This window comes from Bombina bombina, chromosome 2 (genome assembly GCF_027579735.1).
Source record: "Bombina bombina isolate aBomBom1 chromosome 2, aBomBom1.pri, whole genome shotgun sequence".
Lineage (NCBI taxonomy): Eukaryota > Metazoa > Chordata > Amphibia > Anura > Bombinatoridae > Bombina > Bombina bombina.
Window position 1 is genome coordinate 496953147 of NC_069500.1, and position 19876 is coordinate 496973022.

General features: G+C 41.0%; 1 protein-coding gene across 1 annotated transcript in view; it reads right to left on the reverse strand.

Moving 5' to 3' along the window:
• NDRG2 (NDRG family member 2) overlaps positions 1-19876 on the reverse strand; it is a 266724-nt gene that overhangs the window by 223215 nt on the left and 23633 nt on the right. The window contains exon 5 of the mRNA XM_053702227.1: positions 573-678. Within this exon, the coding sequence (XP_053558202.1) occupies positions 573-678 (106 nt within the window). The remainder of the gene's footprint in view (positions 1-572; positions 679-19876) is intronic.

Genomic DNA, 19876 nt, shown 5'->3' on the forward strand with positions numbered 1-19876 from the left:
CCCACCATTTGCCTTATTTGGAGGATCTAAACCGGGTTTTAGGCTGCAGACAAAAAGGCTCGTCATAGTTAGTATAAAGTACACTGCAGATTAATAGGGTTATATACTTCAAAATTCTCCTCTGTGAAAAGCACAAATGGGCTAAAAGACTATTCCTATGTGATAATTGACATAGAACAAGCTACTGAGCTGATCTTTCTGAATTACGGCCCTGGAGCAGTATCCCTAAGGGTGATGGGGGGAAACCAGACAAACTCCTTGCCCAATGTGCTTAGAGGTGTATGTTTGACCTTAATAGGCAGGATTACCATAGAACAAGCTACTGAGCTGGTTTTTTGGTAGAAACCTGTAAGGGGCATTTGAAGTTCGGAAAATTAGAATATCCTCAAATTTCAGAGCTAAAATGACATGGTAAGGAGAAAATATAATTAAAGTATAAAGTTGTTTCATTATAATAACAAAACATTTTATATAAAAAAATCTCAAGGTCATTACTGTCCTCCAACGGTAACCTATAAAAGTAGTACACAGTAAACATTTGGAAATAGAACAATGAAACAGATTCTACTCACGGTCCATCCCCACATCATGGAATGTTAAAATCGCAGGCCGCTTGGGTTTGGGGATGCCCTGAATGGTGACGGTTACCACTCCATAAGGAGTCTCAATAGAGTGCTTCTGCACAGGGAGGCAAAGGAAACTATGATGAGCAAATTGTGATGCAAAAAACCATAACATAAAAGCACAAATATCTACAGACTGTACTATGATACCCAAACCAGAAAGCATTCAACCAGAATAAAACATCTACCCAAGTATCATAACCAGATTATACAAATACATAAAAATGATTATGTAAATACAGTGCCCAAACACATTTCCCACCAATTACAACCCACATTGATAAATTCCAGCAGCGGTTGAACACATGCAGAGAATGTTACTAGACTGATATTGCTTCTAGCTGTACTTGTTTTGTAACCCGGATGGATATCTTATCTGGTTGCATCTTATCCTTTAGAACAGGTTTGGGAACAGTAAGTAAACCTGATATTAAGACATGCAATCACCAGCTCTGTTGGCAAGCAGCACTTTTACTCTAGATGCTAGAGCAGATCACACCTCTCAAAGAAACATGGGAAACCAACCAGCTTTGCTAATAAGTTTCCGTTTTTGTAAATGTACTATACTTAGAATCTTGTGACAGACACTTAAAGCTTAAAGAGTGAATTTGCTAAACAATTAACGGTCAACTGAGCCACAAAGAAACGTAGGCATAGGTTTAGTAGACATTTCTGTCAGTTTTCTAACATCCACCATCATATAAAATTGAAACAAAAATTACCAATATATTATGCACAGTCACGGAATATGAAACTAGAACACAGCAAACTGGATATTAAACTAGAGTTTTTATAATATATTTCAAACTGTAAGGGAAAGTGTGTGTGAGCGTGTGTGGGGGGACTGTACACTTTACATGCCTACATATGGCCCTGCATTCTGATTTTAAAGTGCTTTAGTTAGTGAGAATTACTGACATTCTTTCTTATGTTATAATTTAGAAAATAATCATATTGGTTTGAGACCATTGCAAAAAGCCATGGACACTAGGGGCGCGATCAGATATAGATTGTAGTTTGCGGCGCAAGCAAGGGAACCTCCGCCGCCCGTAGTTTCAGCTCGCAACTCGAGCTATCCAATATACCCCGTCGGCAATTGCTAAAGTGCCGTAAGTCGGATAAACCAACGATGTCCAGAAATCTGCGCAAGTACAAATTTCTGGAGTCGCCAGTGACTGACGGCACTTTAGAAACTGCCGGCGCCTACAAAACCTGACTAAGTTATTAAATATCCCGTACTGTCTAACACGCCTCCCAAACATAGCCCGACACGTATACCCCTCTATCCGCTATCCCCCCTTACTCTAATAATAAAAAATTTATTAACCCCTAAACCACCGCTCCTGGACCCCGCCGCCACCTACATCAACTACCCCCTAATGTGAGCCCCTTACACCGCCGCCACCTACATTAACTACCCCCTAATGTGAGCTCCTACCCCGCCGCCAGCTATATTACCTAACCCCTTAATGTGAGCCCCTTACACCGCCGCCACCTACATTGTCTACCCCCTAATGTGAGCTCCTACCCCGCCGCCAGCTATATTAAAATTATTAACCCCTAATTTAATCGCCCTACCCCGCCGCCAGCTATATTAAAATTATTAACCCCTAATTTAATGCCCCTACACCGCCGCCAGCTATATTACCTACCCCCTAATGTGAGCCCCTTACACCGCTGCCACCTACATTACCTACCCCCTAATGTGAGCTCCTACCCCGCCGCAAGCTATATTAAAATTATTAACCCCTAATTTAATCCCCCTACACCGCCGCCACCTACATTACCTACCCCCTAATGTGAGCCCCTTACACCGCCGCCACCTACATTACTGTCATATCCCTTTAAATATGGGAGTACCTTTTCTGCCTTAGCCTGTATATAACTCCACATCACAGTCTCCAACTTGCTTAGTATTGGAGTCTTCCTGTTATTGGACTGCTACAGCCAAGCCTTCCTTCTCATCTTTCATCCTCTGCCTGCCATTTCCGGTTTCACACAGGGCGGTGACGTCACACGCCAACCCGCTGCAGCAACGGACTGAGCTACTGATCTCTCTCCTAATCAGCAACTGATTAGCTACTTAGCAACTGCATCGGATCAACCTTAAATATTGTACAAGTAAGACCTGCCTCATACTTAACAGTGTCTATGCTACAGGTTTATTATGCGCATTTTAGTTTTACTAATCCACTGATATGCATATGGTTTCATAACGATCTTTTGGGACTGATATCATCTTACCCTTTAGTATATTCACACAGTTACTCAACCTACTTAAATACTAGCACCTGCTTCATTCTGAGATTCTCAGTATCTATATGATATCACACTACCTAGCAGGCTTGTAAATATATTTTGTATATACCATTTATTGCTAAACTGGGGATTTTATGTGTTACACTGCTGCAAATATTTAGTTATCATTCACAGGTGGCAGCTATAGTGTAATCACCATTAACCCCTACTATTAACTTGAACTCTGATGTCTGGGCTTATCAATTACTTGGTTGGTGATTTATGATAAAACCCAGTTTTCAATGTAACTACACATATACTATTTTTACTTTGTTTTCATATAACTCAGCAGTTGAGGTTCATGATAATAATTCCTTGCCTTACAGGACACGGCAAGCCTTAATCCTTGACAGAATACTAAGCCAAAACTAAAGTATGGACCCAGCTGAGTTAACTGCTCACATGCAGACCCTTAGTCATAGGGTAGATTTACTTACTGATGGGTTAAACACCCTTAAAGCAGAAAATGATCATTTAAAAGCTTATATTAAAGATATTGTAGAAACAAAGATTCATACTATAGAACCACAAGTCAGTCTCCCTGAATTATTTAAAGGTGATAGAACACAATTCAGAGAATTCAGAAATGCATGTTTCCTCTTATTTACCTTAAAACCACAGACATATCCCACAGATAGAGTAAAGGTTTTAACAACCGTATCTTTCCTTAGAGGGGAACCAAGGAGCTGAGCAAACAGCTTTTTTGAGACAAATGATAACATACTCAATTCATTAGATGCTTTCTTTACCGCCTTAGCCCAGTTGTATGATGATCCTTATAAACAAATGACTGCCGAAAATGCCATGAGATCATTAAAGCAAAAGAAAAAGATATGTAGAGGAATATATCACAGAATTTAAAAAATGGGCTATGGATAGCCAATGGAATAACCTTTCATTAAGGAATCAATTAAGTTTAGGCTTATCTGATGGTATAAAAAAATAATTTATGCTTACCTGATAAATTCCTTTCTTCTGTAGTGTGATCAGTCCACGGGTCATCATTACTTCTGGGATATTACTCCCCCAACAGGAAGTGCAAGAGGATTCACCCAGCAGAGCTGCATATAGCTCCTCCCCTCTACGTCACTCCCAGTCATTCGACCAAGGACCAACGAGAAAGGAAAAGCCAAGGGTGAAGTGGTGACTGGAGTATAAATTAAAAAATATTTACCTGCCTTAAAAACAGGGCGGGCCGTGGACTGATCACACTACAGAAGAAAGGAATTTATCAGGTAAGCATAAATTATGTTTTCTTCTGTTAAGTGTGATCAGTCCACGGGTCATCATTACTTCTGGGATACCAATACCAAAGCAAAAGTACACGGATGACGGGAGGGATAGGCAGGCTCTTTATACAGAAGGAACCACTGCCTGAAGAACCTTTCTCCCAAAAATAGCCTCCGATGAAGCAAAAGTGTCAAATTTGTAAAATTTGGAAAAAGTATGAAGCGAAGACCAAGTTGCAGCCTTGCAAATCTGTTCAACAGAGGCCTCATTCTTGAAGGCCCAAGTGGAAGCCACAGCTCTAGTAGAATGAGCTGTAATTCTTTCAGGAGGCTGCTGTCCAGCAGTCTCATAAGCTAAACGAATTATGCTACGAAGCCAAAAAGAGAGGTAGCGGAAGCTTTTTGACCTCTCCTCTGCCCAGAGTAAATGACAAACAGAGAAGACGTTTGTCGAAATTCCTTAGTTGCCTGTAAGTAAAATTTTAGAGCACGGACTACATCCAGGTTGTGCAGTAGACGTTCCTTCTTTGAAGAAGGATTTGGGCATAAAGAAGGAACAACAATCTCTTGATTGATATTCCTGTTAGTAACTACCTTAGGTAAGAACCCAGGTTTAGTACGCAGGACTACCTTATCCGAATGAAAAATCAAATAAGGAGAATCACAATGTAAGGCTGATAATTCAGAGACTCTTCGAGCCGATGAAATAGTCATTAAAAATAGAACTTTCCAAGATAACAACTTTATATCAATGGAATGAAGGGGTTCAAACGGAACGCCCTGTAAAACATTAAGAACAAGGTTTAAACTCCATGGTGGAGCAACAGTTTTAAACACAGGCTTAATCCTGGCCAAAGCCTGACAAAAAGCCTGGACGTCAGGAACTTCTGACAGACGTTTGTGTAACAGAATGGACAGAGCTGAGATCTGTCCCTTTAATGAACTAGCAGATAAACCCTTTTCTAAACCTTCTTGTAGAAAAGACAATATCCTAGGAATCCTAACCTTACTCCAAGAGTAACCTTTGGATTCACACCAATATAGGTATTTACGCCATATCTTATGGTAAATCTTTCTGGTAACAGGTTTCCTAGCCTGTATTAAGGTATCAATAACTGACTCAGAAAACCCACGTCTTGATAAAATCAAGCGTTCAATTTCCAAGCAGTCAGCTTCAGAGAAGTTAGATTTTGATGTTTGAAGGGACCCTGTATCAGAAGGTCCTGTTTCAGAGGTAGAGACCAAGGTGGACAGGATGACATGTCCACCAGGTCTGCATACCAAGTCCTGCGTGGCCACGCAGGTGCTATTAGAATCACTGATGCTCTCTCTTGTTTGATTCTGGCAATCAATCGAGGAAGTAACGGGAAGGGTGGAAACACGTAAGCCATCCTGAAGTCCCAAGGTGCTGTCAGAGCATCTATCAGGACTGCTCCTGGATCCCTGGATCTGGACCCGTAACGAGGAAGCTTGGCGTTCTGTCGAGACGCCATGAGATCTATCTCTGGTTTGCCCCAACGTCGAAGTATTTGGGCAAAGACCTCCGGATGAAGTTCCCACTCCCCCGGATGAAAAGTCTGACGACTTAAGAAATCCGCCTCCCAGTTCTCCACTCCCGGGATGTGGATTGCTGACAGGTGGCAAGAGTGAGACTCTGCCCAGCGAATTATCTTTGATACTTCCATCATAGCTAGGGAGCTTCTTGTCCCTCCCTGATGGTTGATGTAAGCTACAGTCGTGATGTTGTCCGACTGAAACCTGATGAACCCCCGAGTTGTCAACTGGGGCCAAGCCAGGAGGGCATTGAGAACTGCTCTCAATTCCAGAATGTTTATTGGCAGGAGACTCTCCTCCTGACTCCATTGTCCCTGAGCCTTCAGAGAATTCCAGACGGCACCCCAACCTAGAAGGCTGGCGTCTGTTGTTACAATTGTCCAGTCTGGTCTGCTGAATGGCATCCCCCTGGACAGATGTGGCCGAGAAAGCCACCATAGAAGAGAATTTCTGGTCTCTTGATCCAGATTCAGAGAAGGGGATAAGTCTGAGTAATCCCCATTCCACTGACTTAGCATGCACAGTTGCAGTGGTCTGAGGTGTAAGCGTGCAAAAGGGTACTATGTCCATTGCCGCTACCATTAAGCCGATTACCTCCATGCATTGAGCCACTGACGGGTGTTGAATGGAATGAAGGGTGCGGCAAGCACTTTGAAGTCTTGTTAGCCTGTCCTCTGTCAGGTAAATCTTCATTTCTACAGAATCTATAAGAGTCCCCAGGAAGGGAACTCTTGTGAGTGGAACGAGTGAACTTTTCTTTTCGTTCACCTTCCATCCATGTGACCTTAGAAATGCCAGCACTAACTCTGTATGAGACTTGGCAGTTTGAAAGCTTGAAGCTTGTATCAGAATGTCGTCTAGGTATGGAGCTACCGAGATTCCCCGCGGTCTTAGTACCGCCAGAAGAGCACCCAGAACCTTTGTGAAGATTCTTGGAGCTGTAGCCAATCCGAATGGAAGAGCCACAAACTGGTAATGCCTGTCTAGGAAGGCAAACCTTAGGTACCGATAATGATCTTTGTGAATCGGTATGTGAAGGTAAGCATCTTTTAAATCTACAGTGGTCATGTACTGACCCTCTTGGATCATAGGTAAAATTGTCCGAATAGTCTCCATCTTGAACGATGGAACTCTTAGGAATTTGTTTAGGATCTTTAAGTCCAGGATTGGTCTGAAAGTTCCCTCTTTTTTGGGAACCACAAACAGATTTGAGTAAAACCCCTGTCCCTGTTCCGATCGTGGAACTGGATGGATTACTCCCATTAACAAGAGCTCTTGTACGCAGCGTAGAAACGCCTCTTTCTTTGTCTGGATTGTTGACAATCTTGACAGATGAAATCTCTCTCTTGGAGGAGAGTATTTGAAGTCCAGAAGGTATATTATCTCTAGCGCCCAGGGATCCTGAACATCTCTTGCCCAAGCCTGGGCGAAGAGAGAAAGTCTGCCCCCCACTAGATCCGATCCCGGATCGGGGGCCCTCAATTCATGCTGTTTTAGGGGCAGCAGCAGGTTTCCTAGTCTGCTTGCCCTTGTTCCAGGACTGGTTAGGTTTCCAGCCTTGTCTGTAGCGAGCAACAGCTCCTTCCTGTTTTGGTGCAGAGGAAGTTGATGCTGCTCCTGCTTTGAAATTACGAAAGGAACGAAAATTAGACTGTCTAGTCTTGGCTTTGTCCTGAGGCAGGGCATGGCCTTTACCTCCTGTAATGTCAGCGATAATCTCTTTCAACCCGGGCCCGAATAAGGTCTGCCCTTTGAAAGGTATATTAAGCAATTTAGACTTAGAAGTAACATCAGCTGACCAGGATTTTAGCCACAGCGCCCTGCGTGCCTGAATGGCGAATCCTGAATTCTTCGCCGTAAGTTTAGTAAGATGTACTACGGCCTCCGAAATGAATGAATTAGCTAGTTTAAGGACTCTAAGCCTGTCCGTAATGTCGTCCAGAGTAGCTGAACCAATGTTCTCTTCCAGAGACTCAATCCAGAATGCCGCTGCAGCCGTGATCGGCGCAATGCATGCAAGGGGTTGCAATATAAAACCTTGTTGAACAAACATTTTCTTAAGGTAACCCTCTAACTTTTTATCCATTGGATCTGAAAAAGCACAGCTATCCTCCACCGGGATAGTGGTACGCTTAGCTAAGGTAGAAACTGCTCCCTCCACCTTAGGGACCGCTTGCCATAAGTCCCTTGTGGTGGCGTCTATTGGAAACATTTTTCTAAATATCGGAGGGGGGTGAGAACGGCACACCGGGTCTATCCCATTCCTTAGTAACAATTTCAGTAAGTCTCTTAGGTATAGGAAAAACCTCAGTACTCGTCGGTACCGCAAAATATTTATCCAACCTACACATTTTCTCTGGTATTGCAACTGTGTTACAATCATTCAGAGCCGCTAACACCTCCCCTAGTAATACACGGAGGTTTTCCAGTTTAAATTTAAAATTTGAAATATCTGAATCCAGTCTGTTTGGATCAGAACCGTCACCCACAGAATGAAGCTCTCCGTCCTCATGTTCTGCCACCTGTGACGCAGTGTCTGACATGGCCCTAATATTATCAGCGCACTCTGTTCTCACCCCAGAGTGATCACGCTTACCTCTTAGTTCTGGTAATTTAGCCAAAACCTCAGTCATAACAGTAGCCATATCCTGTAATGTGATTTGTAATGGCCGCCCAGATGTACTCGGCGCTACAATATCACGCACCTCCCTCTGAGCGGGAGATGTAGGTACTGACACGTGAGGCGAGTTAGTCGGCATAACTCTCCCCTCGTTGTTTGGTGAAATTTGTTCAATTTGTACAGATTGACTTTTATTTAAAGTAGCATCAATACAGTTAGTACATAAATTTCTATTGGGCTCCACTTTGGCATTGCAACAAATGACACAGGTATCATCCTCTGAATCAGACATGTTTAACACACTAGCAAATAAACTTGTAACTTGGAAATACAATTCAATTAGAATAATATTAAAACGTACTGTGCCTTTAAGAAGCACAGAAGATCTATGACAGTTGAAAATTAATAAATTGAAACAGTTATAGCCTCAATCCTTGTAAATAACACAACTTTAGCAAAGGTTTAATCCCATTAGCAAAGATAACAAATTCTGAAAGCAGGAAACAAATTACAGAATAAACGTTTTTTATCTCAGTCAAACTATAATTCTCACAGCTCTGCTGAGAGAAATTACCTCCCTCAAAATAAGTTTTGAAGACCCCTGAGCTCTGTAGAGATGAACCGGATCATGCAGGGAATACAATGAGTTGCTGACTGAAATATTTGATGCGTAGTAAAAGCGCAAAAAAACGGCCCCTCCCCCTCACACACAGCAGTGAGGGAGAACAGAAACTGTCAGAAAACAGATTAAGCAACTGCCAAGTGGAAAAATAGTGCCCAAACATTTATTCACTCAGTACCTCAGTAAATGAAAACGATTTTACATTCCAGCAAAAACGTTAAACATAATCTCTAGTTATTAAAACAGCTTTATGTATTTCTTACAGTGTAATTCTAGTGAAGTACCATTCCCCAGAATACTGAAGTGTAAAGTATACATACATGACATTATATCGGTATGGCAGGATTTTCTCATCAATTCCATTGTCAGAAAATAAAAACTGCTACATACCTCTATGCAGATTCATCTGCCCGCTGTCCCCTGATCTGAAGTTTACCTCTCCTCAGATGGCCGAGAAACAGCAATATGATCTTAACTACTCCGGCTAAAATCATAACAAAAACTCTGGTAGATTCTTCTTCAAACTCTGCCAGAGAGATAACACACTCCGGTGCTATTTTAAAATAACAAACTTTTGATTGAAGATATAAAACTAAGTATAATCACCATAGTCCTCTCACACATCCTATCTAGTCGTTGGGTGCAAGAGAATGACTGGGAGTGACGTAGAGGGGAGGAGCTATATGCAGCTCTGCTGGGTGAATCCTCTTGCACTTCCTGTTGGGGAGGAGTAATATCCCAGAAGTAATGATGACCCGTGGACTGATCACACTTAACAGAAGAAAGAGGAGTTCTCGAGTTGATCTTCCCCCCACCTTAGAAGAATTGATAAATCTCAGTATCACTATTGATAGACGCCTTAGGGAGAGGCAACAGGAAAGGTCATATCAGGACACCACTCAAAAACGATATACTCATACCCCTGCACACACACCACCAACAAAGCCTTCTACTGAGCCCATGGACATAGGGTTCGTGAAAGGACCACTTACACCACAGGAGAAATTGAGACGCCGCAGTCAAAATCTCTGCATGTATTGTGCAGCGGAGGACCATGGGGTTAAGGACCGTCCTGCTCTCCAGCGTCAGAACCGGGGTAAGACATTGTCACATACTCATTGTTTTGGTAGTTATACCTCTCCCACAACCTACCATAAATTCCCACTTCTTTTACAGTGGGATCATTGATTCAGGAGCAACTGCAAACTATATTGATGTACAATATACTAAGGATAATAAAATACCTTTGGTGAAAAAGCAGACCCCTGTGTATTTGCGAGTTATTGATGGTAATAATATGGTCTCTGGGCCAGTAATGTATGAAACTGTACCTTTATTGATTGTGACACAAGACCATCATAGGGAATTTCAAACCTTTGACGTCATTACTTCACCTATTGTACCTATTATATTAGGGTTAAATTGGCTCTCTCTACACAACCCCCATATAGTATGGTCTCCTTTCTCGATATCTTTTAACTCAGAATATTGCAAAACCACTTGCTTCCCACCACATATTCTACAAACTGTAGAAATACCATCAGAACCTGACATACCTCAGGAGTATGCTGAATTTATTGATGTGTTTAGTAAAAAAAGATTCAGAAAAACTTCCTCCACATAGGAAGTATGATTGTCCTATCGAGCTCCTCCCTGGAGCAGATATCCCTTATGGACACATTTTTCCGTTGTCTAAACCAGAATTAGACCACCTGAAAACATACCTTGAAGAAAATCTAAGGAAAGGCTTTATCCGTCCTACCTCCCCAGCAGGGGCTGGGATGTTTTTTGTAAAGAACAAAGACGGATCTTTACGCCCTATAAATCGATTATAGAAAATTAAATAAAAGAACAGTGAAAAATCGTTATCCACTTCCTCTGATTCCGGAGCTCATTGAGAGACTCCAGGGAGCTAAATTCTTTACAAAGCTTGACCTAAGAGGAGCGTATAATCTTATCCGCGTAAGATCTGGAGACGAATGGCTGACGGCGTTACGAACCCGCTACGGGTTGTTCGAATACACCGTCATGCCATTCGGACTCTGTAATGCGCCCGCCACTTTTCAGTACTTGATAAATGATATCTTTAAGGATATCTTGGATGTCTATCTTGTTATCTACTTAGATGATATTTTAATTTATTCTAAGACTCTTCCTGAACATATGTCAGACAATTTCTTAGTAGATTGAGAAGCAACTCCTTATATGCCAAGGCTGAAAAGTGCATCTTTAACTCAGATAGCATTACTTTTCTGGGTTATTGCATCAGTGCTTCGGGCATTAGCATGGAGAATAAGATAGAGGCTGTAAAGAATTGGCCTACCCCTGATTGTAAAAAGGACATTCAGAGATTCATGGGGTTTGCTAATTTCTACCGTAAATTCATCCGAAATTTCGCCTCATTATCAAGACCACTGACAAACCTCACTAAAGCAAATGTTACGTTTCATTGGACCTCAGAAACTCAAAAAACCTTTGATTTGTTTAAAGCCCAGTTCACTTCTGCACCTATTCTTAGTATACCAGATCCTGAACTACAATTTATATTTGGAGGTTGATGCCTCAGATTACGCGGTGGGCGCCATACTATCACAAAGACTTTCTATATATAAAAAAAAAAATTACACCCAGTAGCCTTTTACTCCCGTATCATGACTCCATCTGAAATACATTACCCCATCGGGGATAAAGAGTTATTAGCAACCAAGGTATCCCTTGAACATTGGCGACACTTGTTGGAAGGTACCACTCTGCCAATCATTATTTATACGGATCACCGAAACCTACAATTCCCTCAAGACACTCACCGCAAGACAAGTAAAAGGTGGAATTTATATTTTTCTAGGTTTAATTTTCTGATCACGTACAGACCCTCCTCACGGTATGGCAAGGCTGATGCCCTATTAAGACTACACAAGAAACCACTTAATCTACTTAGGAACGATACTGTCATTCCCACAGAAAAGTTCATAGCCTTCTTGTTTGATTCCACATAATTTCTTAGGGAAGAACAAAAGAAAGATACCACCAAACCACCAAGTGTTTTGCTACAGAGGTCAAATGGATTACATTATCGTCAAGACAAGTTATATATACCCCCATCCACCAGGCAGATGGTATTACACTCTTTACATGACGCACCATTCGCATGGGCATACAGGTCTTTCATAAAAACACAATATTTAGCAAATAGATCGTTTTGGTGGCCAACAATGAATAAAGATATCACAGATTACATTGCATCCTGCAGAATTTTGTACCCCTGTCCTAAAAAGAAGCAAACAACCTCAATACGGATTACTTATGCCGCCTAGCAACCCCAAATAGAGACCTTAGTGAAGAGATTGTTTCACGATAGTTATAACCCGTGGATTTACCCTCGTTCTTGGAACTGATGTGTCATTTTATTCCCTTATCGAAAGTTACCCACTGCTGCAGAAAACCGTACAATTGTTACTGACCATGTTCTTCAAACATCATGATTACCAAAGTCTATCCCTAACAGAATCGTGGGAACCTAATCACGAGTAAGTTTTGGGTGCTTGGGGGGGGGACTTGCTGCAAAGCCCTTTCCAAATAGATAAAAGATTTATCTACCAGCTTACCCATCCCCAGACAAATGGGCAGACCGAGAGAGTGTAATCAATGGTTAGAACAATTCCGGAGAGGTTTCTGTAGCGATCAACGACATCAGTGGTCATCCTTCCTTCCATACGCAGAATTTTCCTATAACACTGTACACTCCACTACCAAACTCGCTCCGTTTTTCGTTAATTATGGGTTTCATCCCACCTTTCATCTCCTACCAGACAACCACTCTCCTTGTCCATCAGTCACACAGGTTACAAATGACATTGCTACCAACTTCTCAACTGTTTGCACTGCAATTGAGAATGCTAAGAGAGCACGCAAAACCTACTACGACAAGAGGAGAACTCCTGCACCTAAGTATTCCGTAGGAGATCTGGTTTGGCTCTCCACAAAAAATCTAAAGTTAACCACTCCATCCAAGAAGTTGTCAGTCCTGTATATTGGGCTATATCCGATAGATCGTTCATAAAATGAAAACGCTATGAGATTACGGTTACCCAGCTAACATACGGGTACACACACTACCTTCCAATGTATCCTGCGGAAGCCTTATCGTGCTCTTAGATCTCCTTCTGACCAGGGTCCTCTTACACCTATAACTGTGGACCCCGATACAGAATAACGAATGTCCAGGAGATATTGGATTCCAGACGGACAAGAGGTATTCTCCAATACCTTGTCACATGGAAAGGGTATTCTCCGGAAGAAGATTCCTGGGAGCTCCGCAAGCCAACATTTCTGCTCCCCTCCGGTTGGATCCAGGTTCCATCAGCGGAAACCCTGATCGCCCGCATCCATGAGCCCGCGGAGCTGCTCCTTGAAGGGGGTGTCATGTCTTATCCCTTTAAATATGGGAGTACCTTTTCTGCCTTAGCCTGTATATAACTCCACATCACCAGTCTCCAACTTGCTTAGTATTAGACTATTCGGTTATTGGACTGCTACAGCCAAGCCTTCCTTCTCATCTTACGAGTGAGTTTCATCCTCTGCCTGCCATTTCCGGTTTCACACAGAGCGGTGACGTCACACGCCAACCCGCTCCACGCTGCAGCAACGGACTGAGCTACTGATCTCTCTCCTACTCAGCAACGGATTAGCTTCTTAGCAACTGCATCGGATCAACCTTAAATATTGTACAAGTAAGACCTGCCTCATACTTAACAGTGTCTATGCTACAGGTTTATTATGCGCATTTTAGTTTTACTAATCCACTGATATGCATATGGTTTCATAACGATCTTTTGGGACTGATATCATCTTACCCTTTAGTATATTCACACAGTTACTCAACCTACTGAAATACTAGCACCTGCTTCATTCTGAGATTCTCAGTATCTATATGATATCACACTACCTAGCAAGCTTGTAAATATATTTGTATATACCATTTATTGCTAAACTGGGGATTTTATGTGTTACACTGCTGCAAATATTTAGTGATCATTCACAGGTGGCAGCTATAGTGTAATCACCATTAACCCCTACTATTAACTTGAACTCCGATGTTTGGGCTTATCAATTACTTGGTTGGTGATTTATGATAAAACCCAGTTATCAATGTAACTACACATATACTATTTTTACTTTGTTTTTATATAACTCAGCAGTTGAGGTTCATGATAATTCCTTGCCTTACAGGACACGGCAAGACTTAATCCTTGACAATTACCTACCCCCTAATGTGAGCTCCTACCCCGCCGCCAGCTATATTAAAATTATTGGTGAAGAGAAAAAGAGAGAGCCTCATAGTGCAGATATCTCTAAACAAGTAGAAAATTTAGTATTAACCAAAAGGCAGGTACTCACAAGTGGAGTGGCACTTTTCGTTAAAAAAGTGCATACGAGCAGGCTGACATTCTCAGCAGTCAGCACCGCTGACCAAAGCAATAAGACCGGTCTCTCGGTGTCTTGCAATCCAAGGACAAACTTCCAAAATCTCCTCTGTTGGATGCCGTACTTAGCAAGGTGTTTTTTATTCCAGTTGGGATCGGAACCTCTTAAACAGCAAACAGTGTAAACTGTTATAGGGCTGTAATTTACGTCTCTTTGCACAAGGAAACAAAACTCAGTCCAGGCTGAGTAACTTATATGCTCAGCTAGCTCCCAGTAGTGCACTGCTTCAATAAAGGATATCCAGCAGCTGCACAGTAAGTTGCAAAAAAAAAAAATGATTACAAGATTTTTAAGCTAATTACACCTATTCTAAGCCCCCTAATAAAATAATAACCCCCCAAAAATAAAAAATAATGCCCTACCCTATTCTAAATTAAAAATTTTACCAGCCCTTAAAAGGGCTTTTTGCAGGGCATGCCCCAAAGTAATCAGCTCTTTTGCCTGTAAACACAATACCACCCCCCAACATTAAAACCCACCACCCACATTCCCCTACTATAAACCCACCCAAACCACCCTTAAAAAAACCTAACACTAAGCCCCAGAAGATCTCCCTACCTTGAGTTGTCTTCATCCAATCCGAGCGATGTCTTCATCCAAGCGGCAAAGAAGAAGTCTTCCATCCGGCGATGTCTTCATCCAAGCGGCAAAGAAGAGGTCCTCCATCGGGCGAAGTTTTCCTCCAAGCGGCATCCAGCTGGCCCGACGACTGAAGTTTCCTTTAAATGACGTCATCCAAAATGGCGTCCCTCGAATTCCGATTGGCTGATAGGATTCTATCAGCCAATCGGAATTAAGGTAAGAAAATCTGTGGATGGATGGAGAGAAAGAGAGAGAAAGAGAGATGTCAGAATGCGAGGACATATCCTGTGCACAGCCCTCTTCAGATCACCCCACAGATTTTGAATTGGATTCAGGTCTGGGCTCTGGATGGGCCATCCCAAGACTTTAATCTTCTTCTGGTGAAGCCATTCCTTTGTTGATTTGGATGTATGCTTTGGGCTGTTATGCTGAAAGATGAAGTTCCTCTTCATGTTCAACTTTCTAGCAGAAGCCTGAAGGTTTTGTGCCAATATTGTCTGGTATTTGGAACTGTTCATTATTCCCTCTACCTTGACTTAGGCCCCAGTTCCAGCTGAAGCAAAACAGCCCCAAAGCATGATGCTGACACCACCATGCTTCACTGTGGGTATGGTGTTCTTTTGGTGATATGCAGTGTTTTTGCGCCAAACATATCTTTTGGAATTATGGACAAAAAGTTCAACTTTGGTTTCATCAGACCAGAACATCTTTTGCAACATGTTTTTGCAAAATTTAGCCGGGCTTGGATGTTTTTTTTGTAAGAAAATGCTTCCGTCTTGCCACTCTACCCCATAGCCCAGACATATGAAGAATACGGGCAATTGTTGTCACATGTACCACACAGCCAGTACTTGCCAGATTTTCCTGCAGCTCCTTTAATGTTGCTGTAGGTCTCTTGGCAGCCTCTCAGACCAGTTTTCTTCTTGTCTTTTCATCAATTTTGGAGGGACATCCAGTTCTTGGTAATGTTACTGTTGCACCATATCTTCTTCACTTGACGATGACTGTCTTCACTGTGTTCCATGGTATTTCTAATGCCTAGGAAATTCTTTTGTACCCTTCTCCTGACTGATACCTTTTAACAATGAGATCCCTCTGATGCTTTAGAAGCTCTCTGCGGACCATGGCTTTTGCTGTAGGATGCGACTAACAAAATGTCAGGAAAGACCTACTAGAACAGCTGAACTTTATTTGGGGTTAATCAGAGGCACTTTAAATGATGAGAGGTGTACTGACTCCTATTTAACATGATTTTGAATGTGATTGCTTAATTCTGAACACAGCTATATACCTAGTTATATTTTAGTTTTTTTATTTCCCTTTACCTAAAAAAAAATATATATATATATATATATATATATATATATATAATATATATATATATATATATATATATATATATATATATATATATCTATCAAAAGGATACCTGGTTGTATGAGAGGAAGAAACAAGGCTGCTTTCGATGCACCGGTTGCACCGCTTGTAGCGCTATGTTTCAAGGGTCCTCTTTTGGACATCCACACCAACAACAAAAAAGATATACCAGATTAGGCATTTCCTTACCTGGTATATCTGTTGAACTGCAGTTGTGGCAGATTTTATGTGGGTAAGAACCATGGGTGATGCTAGGACACACCTAGCCAATCATAGATCATCAATTAGGAATGCTCTCAAGAAAGGATCCAGTGATCAACCAGTGGCGAGGCACTTCGTTAAACAGGGCCATTGCGTTACAGACTTGCGATTCTCTTATTAATCGTGTCCCCCCATTGAGGCGAGGAGGTGACAGAAAGAAGCTCCTCCTCCAAGTGGATCTACCGCTTGAACACTACAACCCCATGGACTAAATACTATGTTTGACTGGCACTGCTTTACGTGAAAGCTTATCTGAGAATTCTATTTGAGTCCACTACCTGTGATTTCTGTACTTTTGAGAGTCCATGATCACATTTAGTTAGAGTCTGTGACCTGCATGTTGATTCTGTAGGCTTTTTAGCCTGCCCATTTATTTACTATTCCCTCCTTTTAGGCTTAATATACGCTTGTATCCTAGTTTCTTCTAATATCCTATTAACTCTTAAAGGGACCGTCTAGGCCAAAATAAACTTCCATGATTCAGATAGAGCATGTAATTTTAAACAATTTTCCAATTTACTTTCATCACCAATTTTGCTTTGTTCTCTTGGTATTCCTAATTGAAAGCTTAACCTAGGAGGTTCATATGCTAATGTCTTAGACCTTGAAGGCCACCTCTTTTCAGAATGCATTTTGACAGTTTTTCACCACTAGAGGGTGTTAGTTCATGTATTTCATATAGATAACACTGTGCTCGTGAAGTTATCTGGGAGCAGGGACCGATTGGTTAAACTGCAAGTCTGTCAAAAGAACGGAAATAAAGGGGCAGTTTGCAGAGGCTTAGATACAAGATAATCACAGAGGTTAAAAGTAGATTAATAAACTGTGTTGGTTAAGCAAAACTGGGGAATGGGTAATAAAGGGATTATCTATCTTTTAAAAAAAAAAAATTCTGGTGTAGACTGTCCCTTTGATATGCAATTACCTTTTTTCCAGGCCACTTAGAAATTTGGGCAGCAGCATAATGGATTAGAATGCTCTGTGTGTGTGTGAATGAATATAATTAATATAATATATAATATAATATATATATATATATATAAAATAACAAATATTAAACAACAACAACTTTAACATCTAATATCCTCATTAGATATTTCATTTACCATGTGTAAAGTGTAAATTACTTTGGAGTTATAATATAGTGTCTTTTGTACTCTGACATTTGGTGTATGCCATATTATTAGAACACACTGGATATATAGATGGTTGCCTGGTTATGGCTCACATTGTGTTTTGAGATAGGGGGTGACACTTGATATGAATGATCTTTATATTTGGTGTATGCCATATTATTAGATCACACTGGATATATAGATGTTTGCCTGTTTATGATTAACACTGTGTTTAAGGATAGGTGTGACACTTGATATAAAACGATCTTCATATATATACTCCACACTTTACCAAGTAGGTAGAGATTCCAAATACATGGTTTAATAACGTTTCTCTTTGATTTTATTTAGGTATACATTGTGCAAGTGATGCGCTGGAAAGCCTTGGGTTTTTTTTTGTTATGTTTCCAGGGCAACCTGGTAGCCGCATGCTGATTGGTTAATGCCTTCCCTGTGACTGAGTTTGTCACTTCCGGTATCACGGACGGAATGGTGATGATCCTGCAGTTACAGGATTGCTTGTGGGGAAAATTCCAAATCATAAGGGGCAAGTGCCGCTTTGATGCAAATACTATATGCCACATTGAATTTAAATAATATACATAGGCTATTGGCTACATTCTTATCTGCCTGGCAGGGTATATATTGAATTAGAAGTAGAGCACTCTGGTAGTTGTTTTACTGTTAAATCTGTATAAGTGCAGAATTGTACATTTCTCTTGTCGCATGTTGTCTATGTTTGTCCCTGTGTTCGTCGTTTATACAAGTCACGTTATGTTGAATAGCACACTAAGAGCAATATGTATTCAGACAGACAATGTATGAATAATTTCACTAGGTTGATTATTTGTAACCTAGTGGTTACCATGAAAACCGTTTTTGGCGTTTTTTTATTTCTAATTGGGGGGGTGGGGTTTAAACTATGTTTGACCATAAAGGCATGGTTTTTTGTATCACTTGTGTCTGAGGAAGGGGATGTAAAATTCCCGAAACGTTACACTTTTCACAGTAAATCTGATTTTTGAAATACCTAGTGAGTGCCAGTTTTCATTTCTGTTACTATGTATATTACTAGCACCCTGGCAGATGATGGAAGGTGAGAGTGTACACCCTAGCTATAATAAATATATATATAAAAAAAATTGGGCCATTCATCTTACGCCACCCCCCCCCCCCCACACAGTGTCACTGTCTGTGATGATCTGGTATCTGCCCTCATATCGAACGGGAGCACCGATCGCATTCCAGTTCCATATGCGGGCAGATGTCTGAAGCTCAGGATTGTAACTTAACAGCCGAGACTGCTAGAGCTTCCTGAAGCTCAGACATATACATACATATAGTGCGGTACAATAGACAAAGTACCACACAACGTATATTATGGGTGTACATAAAAGTGATAACCTAATGAGATCTGATATCTGGAAGCTCAACCTATTGTAGTAGGCTGTGGTTTAAAAGCACAAAACCAGCGAATTCATATACACCAATAAACCTGAAAATGCAATTTCTGATACATTTTATACTTTGCAGCATGTATAACAATTCATTAAAAATACATTAATGGAAAAACTATTTTACAGTGTACTGTCCATTTAAAGAGATAGGTGTCTAAATGCAGTGGGGGAACAATGTTTATACTTAAAACCCATTTCTCCTCCTTTGCCTGGGTGTATGGCTAAAATACAGGACACCAATAGGACAAAGACAGGGGTGGTCAGGTTTCAGGAGGACAGCTAAGTCTAAGTGATTGCATTGATTTACAGATTTTGTTATGAATAGGCCATGAGCTAGTTTCCTCTTACTCATTTACTGTACCCACACATATTATATACAGTTTTTCTAACCATTAACAGTAATTTCTAAAAGATAGCATTATTTTCATCATATCTTAATTTACTAAAAAACTTTTTTTTTTATAAAATATGGGGGGAAAAAGCAAAAAAAAAAAAAAAAACACCTTTCTAACTTTGACCCCCAAAATCTGTTGCACATCTACAATCTCCAAAAAACACTCATGCTAAATAGTTTCTAAATTTTGTCATGAGTTTAGAAATACCCAATGTTTACATGTTATAGGGCAATAAATACAAGTAGCACTTTGCTATTTC